Below are 20,104 nucleotides of genomic sequence, written 5' to 3' on the forward strand. Positions count from 1 at the left end.
AGATGGGGCTCTGCCACTCTGCACGCCCGCCGGGGCCACCACACCTGTTCCCAGGGAAGCGTCCGGTTGCCATGGAGACGCCAATGTGCCAACATTCCAAGCTTGGGCAGGGAGGGAGGGGCGTCGTCTGAGGCGGCCGCCTCTGTTGAAGCAGGAGTGAGGCTCAGTGGGCGCCTATATACCCACAGAGGGTAGCCTGGGAAGCAAACCTGGGAGCGTCCTCACCTCCAGGGTGGTCCCTCTGCCTTTGACAGGCAGCAGTCCAACAGCTGGGGCTGTGGGGTCCCATCAGCCCCGCCTCTGCCTGCCTGGACAAGACCTCTTTCTGTCAGGCAGCTGCATTCAAGGCATGCCCTGCTAGCTGGGGAGAGAGGCACTTCTGCAAGTGATGCTCCTCTGATATTGAGCAGGGGGAGAGCAGCTGTCCCTCTGCACCCCAGCACAAGGTCTGGCCTAGGGGCTGTTTGCTGGTCTTCTTCTGCATCTTCTTAGATTGGGGACAGGGAACCATTGAGGGCCCAATCCTATGCAACTTTCCAGCACCAGTGTAGCTGCAATGCAGCCCCCCAGGTAAGGGAACAAATGTTCCTATACCTTACAGAGGCCTCTGTGACTGCCTTCCCACCACAGGATCCAGCGCATGCCCCACTGGCACAGCTGCACCAGCACTGGAAAATTGGATAGTATTTGACCCTAAGGCTGCAATCCTAAACACACTTTCCTTTGAGTAAACCTTCCCATTGACTATAATGGGACTTACTTTTGAGTAGGCATGCATAGGATTGGGCTCTAGTGGCCAAATCCTATCCACTTTTCCAGTACCAATGGGGCATGCATTGCATCCTGTGGTGGGGAGGCAGTCACAGAGGCCTCCTCAAGGTATGGGAACATGTGTTGCCTTACCTCAGGCCTGCATGTGGCTGCACCAGTGCTGGAAAGTTGGAGAGGATTGGGCCCTAAGACTGCAAGCTTATAGGCATTTTCCTGGAAGTAGGCACCATTAAACCATTAAAGTAGGTTTAAAGGCACCATTAAAGTGCCATTAAAGGCACCATTAAAGTAGGAGACATTACTTCTGAGGAGACATGCATAGGATTTGGCTGCTATTTGTTTTTGTTTTTCTGTAAACTGCTTTGTGAATTTTTTTGTTGCAAAGTGGTGTAAAAATATTTATTTTATTTATTTAAAAGATTTTTATACCACTTTTCTGAAAATCCAAAGTGGTTTACAACAAAGCATGAACACATCAGAGTAAAGTATTAAAATAAAAAATAATAATAGTGTTTATTAGTAGTAATAGTAGTAGTAGTAGTAATAGTATTGTTGTTATTATTGATACTAATAATATTTTATGCAGTGCCAAGCACAGGGTTGCTCACTTAATCCTCACTCCAATATCCAGGTATTTGAATTCTCCTTAAGGAGTCTGATTTCTTCCATCCAAAGCCATCAAGGGCCCAATCCTATCCAGTGCTGGTACAGTTGCACCAGTGGGGTGTGTGCTGCATCCTATGGTGGAGGGGCAGTCACTGGGTGGTGGTGCATCCTGTGGTGGAGGGGCAGTCACTGGGGCCTTCTTAAGGTATGGGAACATTTGTTCCCTTACCAGGGGGCTGCTTTGTGAATATGATTGTTGGATAGGATTGTTGCATTGTTGGATATGATTGGGCCCCAAGTCTGGTTTAAAGGTTAACCCGTTAGGACTCCTGTATAACACTTACCTGAAAGTAAGTCCAACTGAATTGAATGGGATTTCTGAATAGACATGCATAGGGTTGTGCTGTGACTGTGGCATTGGCTAGGCATGTCAAAATAAGGTTGCAATCCTATGCACAATTTCCTAGGAGTAAGTTCCATTGAATATTATGGGGCTTACTTCTAAGTAGACATGGCTACAGCCTCTGAGGGCCCAATCCTATCCAACTTTCCAGCACTGGTGCAGCTACAGGGTAAAGTTCCCATAACTTGAGGAGGCCTCTGTGACTGCCCCCCCACCACAAGATGCAGCACATGCCTCATTGGAAAACTGGAAAACTGGATAGGATTGGGCCCTGAGGCTGTAATCACCAAGCATGACGATGTGGAAGTGCCAGATGGCCCATTGGGCTCTTACGCTGGATGAACAAGCACTATGTCTGCTCAGTGGTCAGTCCCACTAAACTCAATGGAACTGACCACGGAAGACCACGCATGCGCGCGGCTTCCTCCCTCCCTCCACGGAGCCCTTCCCGTCTCCTAGCAACCGCCGGAGCGGCTTTCTTCTTGTCACGTGACCACGCCCGTGGCGACGACGCGATGAACTCATAAGCAGAGGACGTGCTGTTGTTGCCGGAAGTGAGTCACTGTTCCATTTCCGGTGGGACCCATAACGGCCTCGGGTAGGAGCGCAAGGCAGAGCCAGAGGAGCCGATCTTGTTTGCTCGAAGGAGGGGTGATGGCGCTGTGGCCGCCGCGCTCCTGTGACCTGCGGCCGAGTCGGGAAGAAGGGCCGTCCGAGCCCAGCGCGCAGGTACCGTAACTCTCCGTGTGGGAACGCCGCTTCTTTCCCCGAAGTAGTGTTTATCTGCCCCTGCTCCTCAACTACCGTCTTCTCTGTAATAGAGGCACACATACAAATGGAGGGGTCCCAGTGGTAGTCGTGGGAGCCCCAGTCCCTGGCTGTGCTGGGGAGGCACCCAGTGGAGGGAGGGCAGGGCACAGCTTCGTCTTGAGGTCAGTGTGTTGGGTGGCTGTTGCCCTTGTCTTACCTCCCCTCTGCCTTGCTGTTGAAGAGGCCATTCAGCAGAGAGAAGAAGAGGCTGAGGGTCTGGCTGCCTCAGAGCTGCTGTTTAGAGGGCTTCCTGAACTCTGTGGGGGAGCTTGGCAGACAGTGGCGTCTTACCTTGTGGTGTGAACCAGGGACGTGTGGTGAGTGGGGAGGCAGGTGAGGCAGAACCTCTCCGGCAGAGTCCTTCGAAAGGCGTTGTTGTTGTGGGAGGCACCCAAGCACCCAAAACCCTCGTGCAGAGTCTCCCATGACGTGCAGAGTCTCCCATGACGGCGGTGCCTTTCAAAGGACTCTGCCAGAGAGGCTCTGCCTCCCCACCCACCTCACGTCCCTGGTTCACACCAGTGCTCTTCAACCTTTTATGTGCAAGGACCCCAATATATGACTAAAGTATTAGACTGGAATTCCTACTATTGATTCTGCACCCCCTCCTCGGACCTTATCAGCCCTGTTGATGCCCACCCACTCCCTGTCCTCATAATGCCTTCCAGCCCTGTTCACTGTAACCAAATACAGGCATGCCCCGCTTAACAATGGTCCACTTAATGACAGGCTGTGTATGCAATGGTGGTCAAAGCACAACAAAGAGGCTCTTAATGAGGCACTTCAGACTCTCATAGCCTGCAGCAGTGTCTGTTTACACAATAAAGAGGCTCTTATTGCAAAGAAGAGGCTATCTGTATCTGCTGTGCAGCCAGTGGGTGTCTGTTTGCACAACAAAGGCAATAGATTGGGCTGAATGTTTGCTTACCAACCTAATCTCTTAACCATGGGGATTGGAGAATGTATCCTCATTGTTAAGTGGTGCTCATCTGTATTCTTATTGAAGAGAGCAGAAAAAGTTACTGTAAACCCTGGCCCTAGTGAAAGCTATTTTAGCATAGTTGCTAAGAACCTGAGCAGGACTAGAACACCATCTCCTGAAGGGGTACTCCAGATGCCTCACCCTTTACCTGGTAATGTTGTAGTCCAGGGGTCTCCAAACTATGACCTGGGGGCCAAATCCAGCCCACCTCAAGGTTTTATCTGGCCCGCAGAAACTTTTTTTTCTCAGGGCATGTTTCTCATATATTTCTCAGTTTAAGCAGGGCATTGTTTCTTTGTAATTGTCACACATCTCTTTTGTTCTGAATCATATCATGCTGATTACATAAAAGATCTAAGTAAAACTTATTTGTTCATTTAAATTTCATTCATTTATAAAACTGATTTTTTTTGGCCTGTGAAAATGTGTGAAATATATGGTGTGTTCCACATACTGAAAAGTTTGAAGTTCACTGTTCTATTCCAGTGGTCTTCAACCTTTTTCATTCCTGTAAGTTACCATGACGCCACAACTGAGGCATCACAATCCCATTGGGGTCCCGACCCCACAGTTAAAGAACACTTGGTTACACAAAAGGGGAGGGGGGATGAGGGATGGAAATATCACTTTTTAGGTGTTTCAGGCACGGAATTCTTCACCTTTTTTCTTTTCATACGCTTGTATTGCTTCTATTGCTGCAGAAGAGTGAAGGACATTTACCGTGATGTTACCTAAGGCTACAAATTGTAGCTAGTGCACCTCAAAATTATCACTTTATTGTTTTGTGTGGGTATAGAATCAAAAAAGTAAATACTGCATCCGGTAATCCCACTGCCTGATTATATGTATTTTCTATCTTCTCAATTTCTGTTATGCCTAAAATGAGATCAAATGTTCCTTAGGAATACCTGTGCCAAAATAAACCAGTTACAACCTAACCCTGTACATGTTTGCTTATACATGTCCCACTTAAGAACTACTTCCATGAAACTGTGTAGGCTTGAAGCCATCCAGTTCATTCCTGTGTATGTTTGCTTGGAAGTAAACCTGACTGTGTTCATGGTGTTTACTACTAGCTAAGTGTGCATAACAACAACCTGAATCTTATGGCACTAATTGCATAATTGTATACACATCTACTCATAAGTAAATCCCATTGTGTTCGATGGGTTTACTCCCAGAAAATTGTGGATAGGATTGCTGCCTTAAACTTGGTTGATTGAATTTGTAGTTACCCTGTGTACCACCCTATTTTTATTCGTACATGTACTTACATAAAATTGAGATTCTAATTCTATTAATGGTTGGGACAGTTTGGATGATATTTTACACTGACCCCATGCAGAAAAAGATGTGCACTCTAAAGGTGGATGCGTGTGCAGGCCTGTGCCGGTGGACTGCATATATGAGGACAGTGGTCAAAGCACAATATATGAGGACAGTGGTCAAAGCACGATAAAGATACTCTTAATGAGGCAATCAAGTCTCCTATAGCCTGCAGCCAAGTGTCTGTTTACACAACAGACTCTTAATGCAGAGAAGAGGCAATCTATCTCCAGCAGCCTGTGCAGTTAGTGTCTGGCAGGGATTGTCTGTTTATACAACAAAGGCAATAGATTGGGCTGAATGTTCACTTAATGCCCTAATTACATAATGGGGATAGGAGAACATATCCTATTGTTAAGTGGTGCGCACCTATATTTTTCCCCTCCCTTTGTATCCAGGGAAATTCAGGCTAGGTCTCTTAACCCGAATTCCCCTGGACACAGAGAAAGAAGCCAGAACTCACATAACTGTGCTCATTCTTTATCATGCAGGAATGATCTGGAGGGTAAACTATCTAAATTGGCCTATTGTGTGTATGATGCTAGGGAATTTCTTTAGTTTAACTTGAGGTGTAAGAATGTGGATATAGTGTAGATGCTATTTTTCCTATATATTGCTGGAATAAGTATTTTTGGAGGGAAAGTTGCAGTGTATTTCAGAAGCATAGCAATTATAATTTGTAGTCACCCAAGAGACAGTGACATCCAACATACATGCACAAATTCACTTTCTTGCACCTTAGCTTAAGAAAAGAAAATCATGGTAGAGAATCTTAATTTTTCAAAAGGCTGTATCCTAGAGGTTCCCTCCCACTTCGGTTTTGTGTTGCAAAGTTTTGTGTTGATATTGGACTAAGATCAGATAATTGTCAGGTCACTTATAGTACTATATTCTATTTTAAATTATCTCTTTCCTCTGAATGAGGTTAGCCTTGTTCCCATCAAAGAAAGTTTCTTATTTTTATTTATATTTGTGTTCTCCATAAACCAAATCAGAGAACTCTTGCACAATTAAAAGATAAGTCAAAACATAAAATAAAAAAACACAATACAAAACTCCGCAAACATGAGTGGTGAATATGTGCATGTATCTACCTAGAGAACAAGGTGTACCTAGAGTACACCTTGAGTGATGAGTGATGAATATGTGCATGTATCTACCTAGAGAACAAGGTGTACCTAGAGTACACCTTGAGTGATGAGTGATGAATATGAGTGATGAATATGTGCATGTATCTACCTAGAGTACAAGGTGGGTACTGTAAGCCAAGTTACATTTGTCAGTGTAAGTTTTTGAACCTCAGTTTGTGATATTAGTAAGTAGATAGTAAGTATTATGTAACTGTTTGGTGTATAATCTCTTGAGTAAACAATGAGATAATTATTTGGCAGTGTTATGTGAATTCTGCTTGTTTTATTCCCAAGTAATTAAAAAGTGTCTTCTCAATGTGTAGATTTATAATGATGGCATTGAATTGGCTTGCCAGCAGCAGAAGGAGTTTGTAAAGAGTTCTGTGGAATGCAAGTGGAATTTAGCAGAAGCCCAGCAGAAACTTGGCAGTTTGGCATTGCACAACTCTGAATCCCTGGACCAGGAACATGCCAAAGCACAGACTGAAGTTGCAGAGTTGAGGTGGAGGGAAGAAGAATGGCGCCGGAAAGAGGAGGCATTAAGAGAAAGGGAAAGACAAGATCTGTGGAATGCAGAGTCTGTTAGTAAAGAGGTATTTAATAAGGTATGGAATAATCCAGATTTCATAAAACCATGAGCACAGCACATGAGTCACAGAGGTGACCATTTTTTTAGACCAAGTATATGCAACCTGCTACTGCTATATTTGAAGTGCTGTCCTATGCCCACACTTCTGACACTATTATTTTGGTGGCCATAAGCACATCTAATTTTGCATAAGGTGGGTTGCTTAAAGTCTGGTCTTCCTGGCTTTAACAGAGAATGCTGAAGTGGGAATAGTATTTCAAACCTTAAGTTCAGATCTGTGACTATGATCCAAAGACAGCTTCGATTTAACCTGATTCATGTCATTTACTTCAGCAAAGTGAAAATGATTAAATCAAAGGCTGCTTCCACACCAAGACCCTTTAGTGCACACCAGGACCCTTTAGTGCTGATGAGCTAAAAACTAAATTAAAACGGTTTCATGTGGCTTTTAGTATAGTGGTCCTCCATAAAATCTGGTAATGCTAATTTAGCTATTGTGCTCATTAAAAAGTTAATGAACTGTCTACTTGACTTCAATTACTAGTTCATTTTTTACAGCTGTCATTCCTCCCTCCCAAGATACAGAAACTAATTAAAGTAATTCAAGAATGCTGCATCCTCTGGGATTAAACAAGCAACTGAGCAGAGTATAAGGGTCAAGAGAGAGCTACTAATTAAAGAGAGGACAGTTTTGCATATTCTCTGTAATAGCCATTCTTGATGGGAACCGTATTGCCCACGGGGAGAGCCCTGGCACATTTGAAAGGGGCCAGAAAACTGAGGAGAGCCCAACTAAAAGAGAAATTCATTTGTGGGTTCTCAAGCCACTTTCAAGAAGTCTGAAAAATTTCTCAACATTGGAGAGCCCAACATTGGAGTAGGTACAGCTTATTCGTTCTGACGGGGAGATGGGGACTCTGGAACCTGAGGAGAACTGCAAAGGAGCCATAGGCAAAAAGAATTGAGGAATGGCTGCTCTCTAGCACGTCATCTATTCAGAGTGGACTGGCAGGTGCTGCTGTCACATTTTTAACACACACAAATCACAAGTTAAGTCTGAAAATGAATAAAACAACACTGAGAATATTTTATATACCGCTTCTCAATAAAAAAGTTCACAAAGTGGTTTACAAACAAATGTCTAAATGTAGAAAACAATGGAATGTAACAGGTTAACCACAACTGTGCCTGGATTCACCATAACTGAGAATTTCCATTCGATGGCAAATGTAGAAACAGCCCTAGCTTCTTAATTAACGCATTGGACTGTTAGACACTTAAAAAAGAATCTCATTTGTATAATATAACACAATGTACAGACATCTCTTTATATAGGGGTTGTTTTCTTGGTGATTTGGGTATATATTACAAAAGCATAAATGAAAAATACTTTCCCCATAGGACCCAATTTAATGGTGTGGGTTAGGGGAAAAGTTATTGAACACTTACACTGGCCCAAGGTGGTATAAGCGGAGGATTGAAGAGGCAGCTAATGGGAGTGGCTACTGATTCTGAATCTGATGTTGATGGCTGAGAAAGCAATGAAAATCACCTTCTGCCTCTTGTACTTCTTTCTTGGGATTAGGTACTTTAGAACTTGCTCATTGGCTTCTAAAGTGAAGTTAAATGACTTTGGAATGACAGCTTTCAGTGTAAGATTGTCTGTCTTAAACATTGTTGTGATATGTAACGTTTCTGACATTTTGTTCACCAGAGTTTTATTAATCAGAAGAAAAGAAAAGAAGCAGAAGATGATGCATCTAAATCATTCATGCAGAGGCATGAGCAGAAGATTAGGCATTTTGGTAAGTTCAGAATCTGATTCCCCCCCCCCCCAAACTTTTCATGTACTGTGGTGCATTAAAAACAATGGAAATAGTTCAGATGGGTTAATAATCCATGGTTGGTTGGGTCATAAATACAGCTTCTAATCCTCGCAAGCCCACTAACTTCCTCTTCTGCTTATGCACTGGAGGGATTGTGATTTGTGAAACCATGGCTCCGTGGCAATTTTGCTGCTGTTCTGTGGTTTGCAAGCCATGAGTAAATCAGGATGTGCAACCAAGATTCAGTTATGGTTTCACATCCTGGTTTAATAATAACTTGCAAACCATAGTTAAGCAGCATCTCCAGGTTTAAACAAGCGGTAGGGCCATGGTTTTAACAAATCACAACGCCCGTGTCAGAGCCCTGTACTGAGACTCCATAGGTAAGGTGAGGAGAATGTGTGGGCTCAGAATAGTTAGAACAACCATTTTGTTGATCATGTGAATCGGTCCATTGTATTGGTTCTCAGTTGACATTTGACCCAAACCCTATAGATAGGCCTCTGATATTTATCTTATATGTCCATCATAATGATCCTGAACTAAAAATTGGAGACATCAGACTTTGGTTAAATTAATGTCCTGGGCTTTTGCAGAGAAGTTGCAATAGTTAAAGTTTTTCACCCATTGTGTGATGCTTCTTGAGCCACTTTGGGTCTTTGGCCACAAGACAGAATTTCCTTTTTCTGCTTCACTTTTTGGTTGCATCTCATTGGTTTTCCAGGCATGCTGAGCAGATGGTTTGACAGTCAGAGATTCCTCTCTGACCACCCGTACCTTGTCTGTGAAGAGACAGCTAGATTTCTTCTCTTATGGTGTTTCCATTTAGAAGCAGAACAGGTATTTAAATTTTCTCCTGCTTTGAACTGGAGGAAGTTTGTCCTTCCACATTACGCTGTTTATGCTACAGTATTATCAGTCTTATAATTTGATTTTATTCCATCTTACTCTAGACATCTTCCTAGTGTAGAGCAAAAACATAAGAGAATCCATACAATACTGAAACCTGGATGCTCTAAGGCAGGGGGTCTCCAAACTTTTTGGCCAGAGGGCCACATCAAATATCTGGCGCAGTGCTGAGGGTCAGAAAAAAATTTAAATATAAAATTTAAATAAAATTAAAGATGGAACTTAGATGAATGAATAAATGAATGAGTGGGCTCATTCACTCAGCCTCTCCGGCCCTCAGAACACCCTCCAGATGCAATCAGAGCACAGCTCTGGTCATGTTCAGTCGAGTGGGCCAGAGGCTTTCAGGGGACAAGAGGCTGGCCGCGGGCTGGATAGAGGCTTGCTGCGGGTTGCATCTGGCCCCAGGGCCAGGGTTTGGAGATCCCTGCTCTAAGATCAGAGCAGCCTATTGCCATGTGATTTAGCCTGAACTATTGTGAAAAATCGGCAGTGGGTGACATGAAGGCTAGATTTTGAAAGATATGCTTTAGTGCTTGGTATAGCCACAAACTATTAATTTGCTTACTTTAAACTGAGGATAGGTGTGCCATTAGATTATAAGTCTATATCTCAAAATCAGTTATAAATGTTTATAAGAATCAAGGGCACTGAGGGAGGTGAGTAGGCCTATGTTTATGGAGCACGGCTACTCATTTTGTTTGCCTCCCCTGCTGTGTCTCCATACTTAGTTTTACAAAACAAGGCATATTATAATTTTAATCTATGTAACACACCAGTCTTGGCTTTTTGTGGTGTATAATTTATTTAATTACCCTATGCCTTGCTGTTCTTCCAAATGGCTTGGAGTGGCTTACATTGGTTCTCAGCTGGTCTGCTTGTCTAACAACTTGCAGGCTCAAACCAGCCTCGCTGCATCAGTAAATACAGCCTTGTGTGGCCTTGAATCATTCTCATCAAACAGTTTATTTAAAATACAGGTTGAGACTCATTATATGCAAGGACTTGTTATTTGTATAGTTGGCAAAAAACACAGTATAGCAAATCATTTTAAAAAACAAAGTCTCTTTCCTCCAGTGATTTAAAAACAGCCTTGCTGACCTTTTGAAATGCACACAGAGTCAATCAGTCTCTCTCCAGGAGCTTAGACTTCACTAGGAGGCAGCAATCCCTCCCTTCACCAGGAGCCCCAGCAAGGGGGAGAGAATGCAGAAGGTGATAACGGCTGCCATTTAGCCTTCTTTCATGTGCTCAGGGGGAAGGGAGGAGTGAAGCCTGCAGAGAGAATGATTGATGGATTGTCAGCAGGTTGCCCTCTCTGACTTTAATAAAGGACAGTTTTCCTTTAATTTAAAGGGCCCTTCTCATCATCTTTGAGATAGAAAATCTGTGGATACTTATGTTATACCTGTAATCACTTGCATGACTCTCTCTGCAACAGTAAAAAGCAGTTTTTTAACTGTGATTTTAAAGGGGTGCATTTTTCCCCTTCTCCAGGGATCAGCACATTCCTTCTCATTTGCAGGGGGCCATTAGTGTTGAGTCAAATCCGTGTATAAAAAATCAGTGTATAACAAGGCTAGACCTGCATGTCTATCCTGGAACTATAGATTAAGACAGCCATTTTCAACCTTTTTCATGCTATGTCTGTCCCTAATCCTCTGGTTCTCACCGATATAAACTGTATAGGAGGATTTGCATCATTTCCACAGGTAGATCCTGTATAGGATGTATCATTTATTGTGATTGGTTAGTAGAAGCTTCTGCCATTCTTAGGCACACTGAAGGCACACTGACAAGGCACTAAAATTGTCAAAGCACACTACAGTTTTTTACTTACATTAAATTACTACATTACAATTAATCTTAAATTAATAAAATTAATACAATTAAATCATTACATGAAGAAATTCACAAGAAGCTTGGAGAAGGAAGTAGATGTGGTTTCTGAAAAGGAGGAAAAAATGTTTTGAAGTCATTGAAAACATTGAAAATGTTGAGAAGAGGAGAGAGAAGGGCCAATTGCCTGCTTGTGTATTGGAGAAAAAAGAGTGCAACCAAAAGCCCAATCCTATGCATGCATAGAAGTAAGCCCCATTATAGTCAATGACACTTACTCCCAGGAAAGTGTGGATGGGATAGCAGCCCCAGAGCCTGATCCTATGCATGCCTTCTCAGACGTAAGCCCCATTATAGTCAATGGGGCTTACTCCCAGGTAAGTGTGGATAGGATTGTGGCCCAGTGCCCTTCCTCTAAAAGCCCCAAGGTGCAGGGAAGGTTGCTTTGGGGAGTTTCAGGCAAACTGACAAGGAAAAGGTACTTTCAGGGACCCTTTTCAGCCAGCCAGTCCTTAGGTTGGGGGCCTCAGCAGACCTGCTCGCTATCTATATGCTTGCCCGCTTCTGTCTCCCTCTTCTCACTCACTGCGCAGCTCCTACCTCCTGGCTCCTCCAGTCTTCTCTGGTTGCCCAGTCAGCATGCACTCAAGGAGGCAGGCAACAACTGCCTTTGTGCCCAACCCTATGCATGTCTACTCAGAAGTAAGCCCTATAATAGCCAATGGGGCTTACTCCCAGGAAATTGAGGGTAAGGTTGCAGCCTGAGTCTTGCAGGAGCACGCTCCAAGTGGACTCCTCAGCTGCTGTGTAGGATGCAAAGCAGCCAGGAGCAGCCCCTTAGCTGGCTGCTCCGTTGCTTGTGCTGCCTGCCGTGTGAGACTCAGAGCAGCTGCTTCTCCCGCAGGCGGGTGCACTGCTGCTGCCTGCCTCTTATCCCGTGGCACACCTGAGGCAGCCTCACGGCACACCACTGTACTGTGGCACAGCGGTTGAAAACCGCTGGATCAAGACTTGATAAGCCCTGGAGCTACATACTGACTTCATATATCTTTGCTTGCCTTGTGTGTCTGTGTGACTTTTGCAGATCTCTATACTACATTGAGTTGATGCTGACAGCCATGAATACTGATTTATGTACTGTATGTAGAAGTAGGAATTATCAAGAGTTGAGAATATTTGGGTAGGAAGCTTGTGTTTCTTATCCTTGGAAATGACCTCCTTACTGGTTATATGGAGAGGTCCTTCCTCTCCAAGGTGGGTTTGTATGTCATGCATGAGGTTTAACTTAGCTATGCTAATCTCTTACTTGGGCCAACTTTTCATCTATATCTGTTCACCTACTGCCACTAGGGAGCTACTGGTTGCTTACAGATTGTCATTATTTTCAGAAAGGAGCTCTGATGGAACAAGTAGCTCACCAAGCTGTGGTAATGCAGTTTATTATAGAAATGGCCAAAAGTTGTAACGTAGATCCACGAGGATGTTTTCGTCTATTTTTCCAAAGAGCTAAAGTAAGTTATATTTTCAATCACAAAATACTTTGAAAGATTTGTGTATGATTCCCTACATAAGAACTTTGATATTTATGAAATATTATGCTAAATGTTACATTTAATGTATGAAATTAAATGCGAAAATTAAAAGCTGCTCTTATAGCAAACTACTATTATTATCCTTGAAGAATCGACTTTGCAGGAAATGGAATCCTGCCCTTCGGTGTCTAGTTCTGTAAAACCATTGTCCTGAACCTGTTTACTTGGAAACAAGTTCCATTTATTTGATTAGACATTAACCTAGTTTAAAACAAAACAAGGACTGGCTATTGCACAGGTCACAAAATTCAACTCTTCTTGGTTGCCTGGGGTTGCCTGGGGGCACATTTTTAATTGTGATTTTTTTTTTAACCACAGGGTACACAAAAACATAAGCATAAAACTGGAGAACTATTTAATTACTTATGACTTCCTGTTTTGTTTGACAGGCAGGGGAAGAAGGATATTTGGAAGCTTTTAAAAACGAACTTGAAGCATTCAAATCCAGAGTCAGAATTTGTTCACAATCGCAGAACTTCCATGCTATGTCTGTCCCTAATCCTCTGGTTCTCACCGATATGAACTGTATAGGAGGATTTGCATCATTTCCACAGGTAGATCCTGTATAGGATGTATCATTTATTGTGATTGGGTAGCTAGTTGGTAGTAGCTTCTGCCATTCTTATACTTAAAAACATCTTCCTGGGAAAATATTTACTTTGATTGCATTTTCATCCTGCCCTTCCTAAGCAGCTCAGGATGGCATGCTCCCTCTTAGTCCTATCACCATAACTGTTTAAGGTAGCCTACAAGATAGTAACTGGCCCAAGGCTACCCAGGGGACCATGACTGAGTGGGAATTTGAACTCAGTCCTCTGGGTCCTATGTTGTGTGTTGCTTTGTTTTTTCCTCTTCTTGCCTTCCTTAGGAATGGGTGAGATAGTTTACCCCTGAGGGCTAAGTATGGCTCAGTCAAGTGCATTTAACTATATGAACAGCAAGTAATTGCCAGAGGTGTTTGTTTCCAGTGAGTAAGATAGGTTTACACTGCAAATCTTACTGAACACAATGGGCTTACTTCTGAGTAAGTAACACCATTTTCAAACACCTCTAGTAATTGCATACCAAGACTGCTTCTTCTCTCGTGCTGTAATAAAACCAGGCACATATCCAGCAAAAGAGTTAAGGCATAGGACAGTGTGCCTATGCCTTTAATCATTGTGTAGAAGGGGAATTTTGGCAGGTGCAGCTTTTTAAATGCTTTCATGTTGAGTTGTACCTGCAAAAATACCCTCCTATGCAATAGTTAAATGTATAGGCACTCTGTCCTCCATTGTATCTGGTCACCCTGTATGTAACCTATGAGCAGAGCATGGGGATCATACTGGCTATATGGGAAGGGCATTCCACAATGTTGTCTTCACCAAAAAGGCCTTGCTCCTACTAGTTGCTTGCCATACTTCAGACAGTAAGAGCAAATGGGCTGAAGCAGAGCCTCAAGTTAAAATTAAATAGGCACATATGGGTGAAAGCAATCTTTAAGATGCTCAAACTGCCTTGGTCTTCAAAAATAATCACTGGCATCTTGAATTAAATTTGGATGTTTGTTTGCAACCCAGTCTTGAGAAGGGATATTTGCTTGAAACAACTTGTTTGTTTTCTTCTTGTTGCAGAATGCAGAGTCGCTTCAAGGCTGCAGTTTAAACGCCAAGGTCCACAGAGATGAGGAAGAATCCAAAATGATGGATACAGTATAGTACTTCCAAGATAGAGCCCATGTCCTCTTATTACAGAGAAGAAACTTGGCAACTTTCTTGAGACTTATTTTTATGGGTGCTGCACTTTATTTTGGGTGTATGTTTTTTGGAGAGAGGGTAATCCAGAAACACACTTGTTTTTGTTTGGAAAATGTGCTGCTACAATTTTTTTTAGGAATGAATTCTTGTATGTTGCTGAATGTGAAACTGGATGTTTTTTCTGCTACTTCTAAACTTTGCCTTTTTAAATTTTAGGAATCAAAGTATGAAAACAAAATCTGAAGAATTGCAATGTTTACAAGTGGTTAATTCTAGGAGGAATCTGCTTTAAACTTATCAGTCTTGCCTGTGTCTCACTCCGGATACTAAAGAATGCATTATTAAGCATTCTTTCCTTGTGTAGTAAGCACTTGAATATGATTTTATCATGAATAGCAATAAATTAGTGGTTGCTATCAATATTTCTGATAAGGGGGGCTCAGATAAAAGCACTGGCCTTTTGACTCTACAGGGATAAAAAAAATCTGCTTTTGGACAAAGGCATTTATATATTCTTTTGACACCTTCATGTATATGTGTGTGCATAAGTGGCCACAGTTGCCTAGAATGGAATCATAAACAGTATTTTCTAGAGGAGTGCTCGCAGAGAAACTAGCTTTCTCAACTTTCAGCAGAGGGAACTGTATGGCAGCCACCAATGAACAATTGGGCATGAAGAGAAATTGGTACTATTTGTTACCATAGAATCATATTCTTTAAAATGAGCATTTACAGAAACTCAAGTGCCAAACATTCACTGAATTTCTGTTTTTTTAGTTAAATCTTGTGGTATGAGGATTAAGATCTCTGGTTTAGGTAAGTGGTTGAATACCGTGGGATACATAATCGGTTTGCAATTTAAAACCAAAACACTTCAAATAGCCAAGAAATGACATTCTCCAGCTCTTGATCTCATTATGTTTTCAGTGCAGGCCAAACTGATGGTTTTTCTCCTAGATATTGGTCATGAGATAACAAACATATAGGAACTGCCATCTTCCATGCAGTTGTCATGCCATAGTCTGCGCTGCCTCCACTTAGTCACCCTTGATGTAGGAGCATGTTGAAAAATGTGTGTGCTGTTTTCTGCGATTGCATGGCCATGTCCATTAAGTGCATTTTAACCCCTTTAGCATCATGGGTTGAATATGTCCCAGAATCAAGAAGATACTGTAGATCTTGGTTTGTTTTTTTAAAGGATCTCCTGCTTGCCCCTCTTTCTGTGTACCTAGTTGGCAGGATAGAAAATTAAGTCTATAGCCAAGTTCCAAAGAAGTAATACATATACATGGGGATAGAATTTCATGTGCACAATCAAGGCTTTTTCTGTGGTCCTTGCCCTGCCTGAGAGTGGGGTATGTTGAGTTTTAAAGAGGTTGTTGATTTGCAGTTGGGACTGCTGTAGGAAAAAGCATCCACACTAGAGCCTCTGTACACAGTTCTCTTGGGACTTGCATCTTTTCTTTGGATCCTGGCTTGTATTTGGAATGTTATAACTTGATCTTGAAGGATTTCTGGCTTAAAAATCCAAACTGTTATTCTTTTGGAGGTTCATCTGCTAGAATGGCCTAGAATTTGCAGCTAAAGGTGCGAAAGGAACAGTTACTTCCTTACGTATTAACAGCTGTTTAATCCATGTACCATTATGAAAGTTTGTGAGGGTAATTCAGATTGCTGATGAGTGAGAATCATGAATACAATTATTTAACATTTTGTGTAGGAAATGGCAGACTCCTCAATGCCTGCACCATTGAGACTCCTCAATGCCTGCACCAGAAAAGATGCTCAAGAAGCATGGATGAGTCTTTGGGGTCTCCATATTTAATAACATTGAGTGACTGCTTGCATGTAGAAGCCTTCTTCCATGTAAAGAATATTTTGAATGGTAGCTCCCTTGAATAATCTTATGTATGTTGTATAAAACTTCTTAAATCCTATATTGCAAAATTTTAGACTTCAGAGTCCATGGAGTGTTCTGTGCAGGAGCGGAAAACCCGCAACATGGGATTAACCGTACTGGAATGCCACTCCTGCCAGTGGATCATATGCTGGTGCAAAAGACAAGATCCAGTGGGCCTTGACAATACCCAGTTCTGTTGTTTAGCTGCAGCTTGTTATGATGGCTCAATTCCTGCATATTAAAAATTCCAGTTTGTACACCTAGCCTAAATAATAGAAAAAGGAATAAATTATGTCTTAGATGAGTTTATACAACTTATTTTTTGAAATCTGTTCTAATATTTTAGCCATTGACTGAGGATGGGAAGTTGATGCTTATGGAATAATGGAGGGCAGTAAGTGTGTTGAGGTACAGGACAGAATGGAGGCCCCTTCTTGACTTTCTCTATAATCATGAGTTTAACAAAACATGCTTTCATATTAAAGTGCGGGTTGGCCACTACCAAGTTCTCTTAGGTGTCATTTTTTTTACAGTTTTCAAATCTTTAGCTGCTGCATTTATTTCTAGCTTTTGTGCATGGTCATAATTTTCCAGATTTCAAAAGATTTAAGAGGTCTATGAGGTTACCAAAACATCCAGGTGAGCTGCTGCTGCCTAGTTAGAAGGGACCTTGGAGATAATCTACTTGCTATTCAGTTCTGACTACAGCATCCTCTATTGTGGTGACCATCCAGGATGCTCTAAGCAGCCATCTATGGCATGAAGCAGACAGTTACTATATTGGACAGCTCTTAGGAAATTCTTTCTCATGCCTAGTTTACATCTATTTCCCTATAGTTTAGACATATTGGTTCTAGTCCTGCCCTCAGGACCCATCAAAAGAAAACTGTGCAACAGCCCTTCAGTTACTTAAAGATGGCTATTGTATCTTTTCTTGGTCTTCTCTTTTTTTTCCTGTGCAACTTAATCCACACAGTTTAGACCACACAGTATTGTAAGCAAAGAACTGTTATGAACAGGTGCCTCCAGATGAGGAAGCCCTGATGACCCAAGTACATGACAAAAATTCCTTGTGTCATTAGCCAAACTGTCTCGTGTTCCCAAAGGGAGAGTCATAGGATGGCTATAAAGCTTAAAGAAACAGGCAGCAAAATGATTATGTCATGGATTATTGCTCTGTATTTTTTGTTCACTTGAATAGGGATCCCTGTGCAAACCTCATTGAAATAAATCTGATTCTGATTATCACAGCAGGTAAATGTTTGAGGGGTTGCATTTGTAAGGCCTATGATCCTAGACATAATAAAAATCAGGCATACTTAGTACCAAGTCTAACTGAAATCATTTTCAGATAAACATAGCTAGATTTGGCTATAGGTTTTAAAAGCAAGTGGCAAATGTCAGGGTTTTTCTGATGATTCACTTGCAATTGGTGTGAAATAAAGGAATTTCATTTTTCATAAACTGATGTATGGATGTCAAGATGATGGTTTGGAAAATGGCAGAAGAAATGCAAGATATCCTTTTTTGAGTAATAATCTGATTGTCAAGGCATCTTGACAGCTTTAGCTGTTTGAAGAATGAAGCAATCCATCATTGATGTGTACTCTGTATGGTTTAATGCTTCTCTGGTTATATTTTCAGATGAGACACTGAGTTGGACTGATACTGATGTTGCCACTACAACATTTTTATACTTTGCATTGTTCCCCTATGGATGGATTAATACCACTTGTGCTAAGCTTGTAAATTTCAAACTTGCCATAGGGCCCTCTATTGCGTGCAAACAGGGAAAATAAAAGCTGAAAAACTCCTACCAACTGGTAGCATGAAACTGCGCTATGTTCTCATCAATGAGGGGAAAGAAAGGCTGACTTTAAATTAATGATGGAAATCAAAATTTTTCATGTATTTAGATACTTTCTTAATAAAAGTACACACTAATTGTCTGCTATATTCATAAAAACATTACTTTATTCTGATATCCAGGCTTTGCCTCTTTGTTGCAATGTTGACATCTGTCAGACTTGCCACATTTAATCACTAAAGAGATTTCACCATATTTTCAAATACTATATAACCCTGGTCACCTGTCACTATGACAGGTTTTTTTTGTGTACACAGGTGCTGGTTGGAATTGATACTAGATAATGCTGTTTCTTTCTAGTTTTTTGCTTCTCTCTGATAACTGCCCATGCTAACACTGCACTTCCACCCATCCTCATACCTGTAAAAGTAATTGCAAGGTAGATCTGTCTTTTTCATGTGATGAAAGGTGTTTATCATTGTTTTTTGATTGGTAGGTAGAGCCATAAAATTATTTATTGGCATACTAATTCTGGCCCAGTTGAGGCAATTGGATGCTTAGTAGACATAATAAAAGTTCACCCAGATGAATCAGTGGATGATGCTGTGTAAACTTGGCAGTAGTCCCTGGCACCCAGTATTGATCCATAATATAAGTACTTGAACTATTATGGTATAAAATGACTCGTGAAGCTGCTTCTCCCATAAGTTTCTTGTGGAAAGCACCCCTGAGGACATTCAATTTGTATGTTTAAGTTCAGACTTCATTTCAAACCAGTTTGTTTTTAAAAAGAGAAACTAATAGTTTAAACTTTAAGTTGGAGTTGAAATTTTTTAAAAATGAAAATCTTATTTTCTAAAATTTATTGATTTTCTGAAGCTGCATATTGTTTACAAATGATCGTAATTGGTCTGATGTTTCAAATATGTTCATCAGTCAGCAGGATTTGCCATTCCTAGCTTCTTGGAGAAATTGTAGGTAGGCTGGGCCACAAGTCAGTTGTTGTTGTTGCTGGTTATTTCATACATTACACATACCTGGATTGTCATTCGGGGCCAAAATGATGTCTTGATGTGTACAAGTATGTTGTAGGGCAGGGGTAGGCAGTCTACAGGCCAGATCCGCCCCCCCCCCACCCAAAATCATCTGACCCAAAGTCCAGAAAAGAGATCCATCCTGCCCATGGTGATTCTAAAAAAAATTCAAGTTTGTAATTCTATCTCTGTTAAGGTTTACATTGTAAGCAGACCAAGGGCAGATGCTTCCTTTGAGCATCATTCTCCAGGCATGCTTCACTCCATGCTGTGCTCATCTTTTTTTTTTTTCCCCTTGGCTCTCTGTCTCAATAGGTTAGCTGCTAGCACATGCATTCTTACTATTGATGGACTCAATGCCTGGCACCTATGCAGAAGGTTGCTGACCCTTGCTATATAGCCTTGCAAGCATGTCTGTAACATTCACACTTTGTCTTTAGGTACGTACCATGAAATGGGCTTCAGTCACTTGTCAGTGTTGCAGCATTCTTCCTAAGTCACAAAATCAGTAGGCAAGATGGAGCCATACTAGACATGAGAAGACAGTCATCCATATCTTATTCATATGTCTGCCCTTTTCATGCATAAACAGGGCAGTGGGTTGAGTTTACATAAGATGGAGCACACAAGTGAGGGGAACAACCCTCTTTCCTCCTCCTCCTCCTACTTTGCTTCACTGCACTCACATGCTTCAATCAATATTCTCCCCATCCCAGCTTTGGGCTGGGAAGAAAATTGCTTTGAAGCAGCAGGCTTGTATTGGATGTTTTTCTCAGGCATATGATCCATTTTTATACAAAAACCAATGCACCACTCCCCAACTATATGACTCAAATACACCAAG

General features: G+C 41.8%; 1 protein-coding gene across 1 annotated transcript; it reads left to right on the forward strand.

The window, feature by feature from the left end:
* The first annotated feature begins 2,367 nt into the window (after positions 1-2,367).
* CDC37L1 (cell division cycle 37 like 1, HSP90 cochaperone) lies at positions 2,368-16,924 on the forward strand. The gene is made up of 7 exons (XM_066618184.1): positions 2,368-2,509; positions 6,352-6,633; positions 8,332-8,422; positions 9,168-9,283; positions 12,580-12,702; positions 13,173-13,337; positions 14,397-16,924. Exons 1-7 carry the CDS (start codon positions 2,435-2,437, stop codon positions 14,478-14,480), a joined length of 936 nt encoding a protein of 311 aa, XP_066474281.1. The 5' UTR covers positions 2,368-2,434; the 3' UTR covers positions 14,481-16,924.
* The last annotated feature ends 3,180 nt before the right edge of the window (positions 16,925-20,104 follow it).

Source organism: Tiliqua scincoides, chromosome 2 (assembly GCF_035046505.1).
Source record: "Tiliqua scincoides isolate rTilSci1 chromosome 2, rTilSci1.hap2, whole genome shotgun sequence".
NCBI lineage: Eukaryota > Metazoa > Chordata > Lepidosauria > Squamata > Scincidae > Tiliqua > Tiliqua scincoides.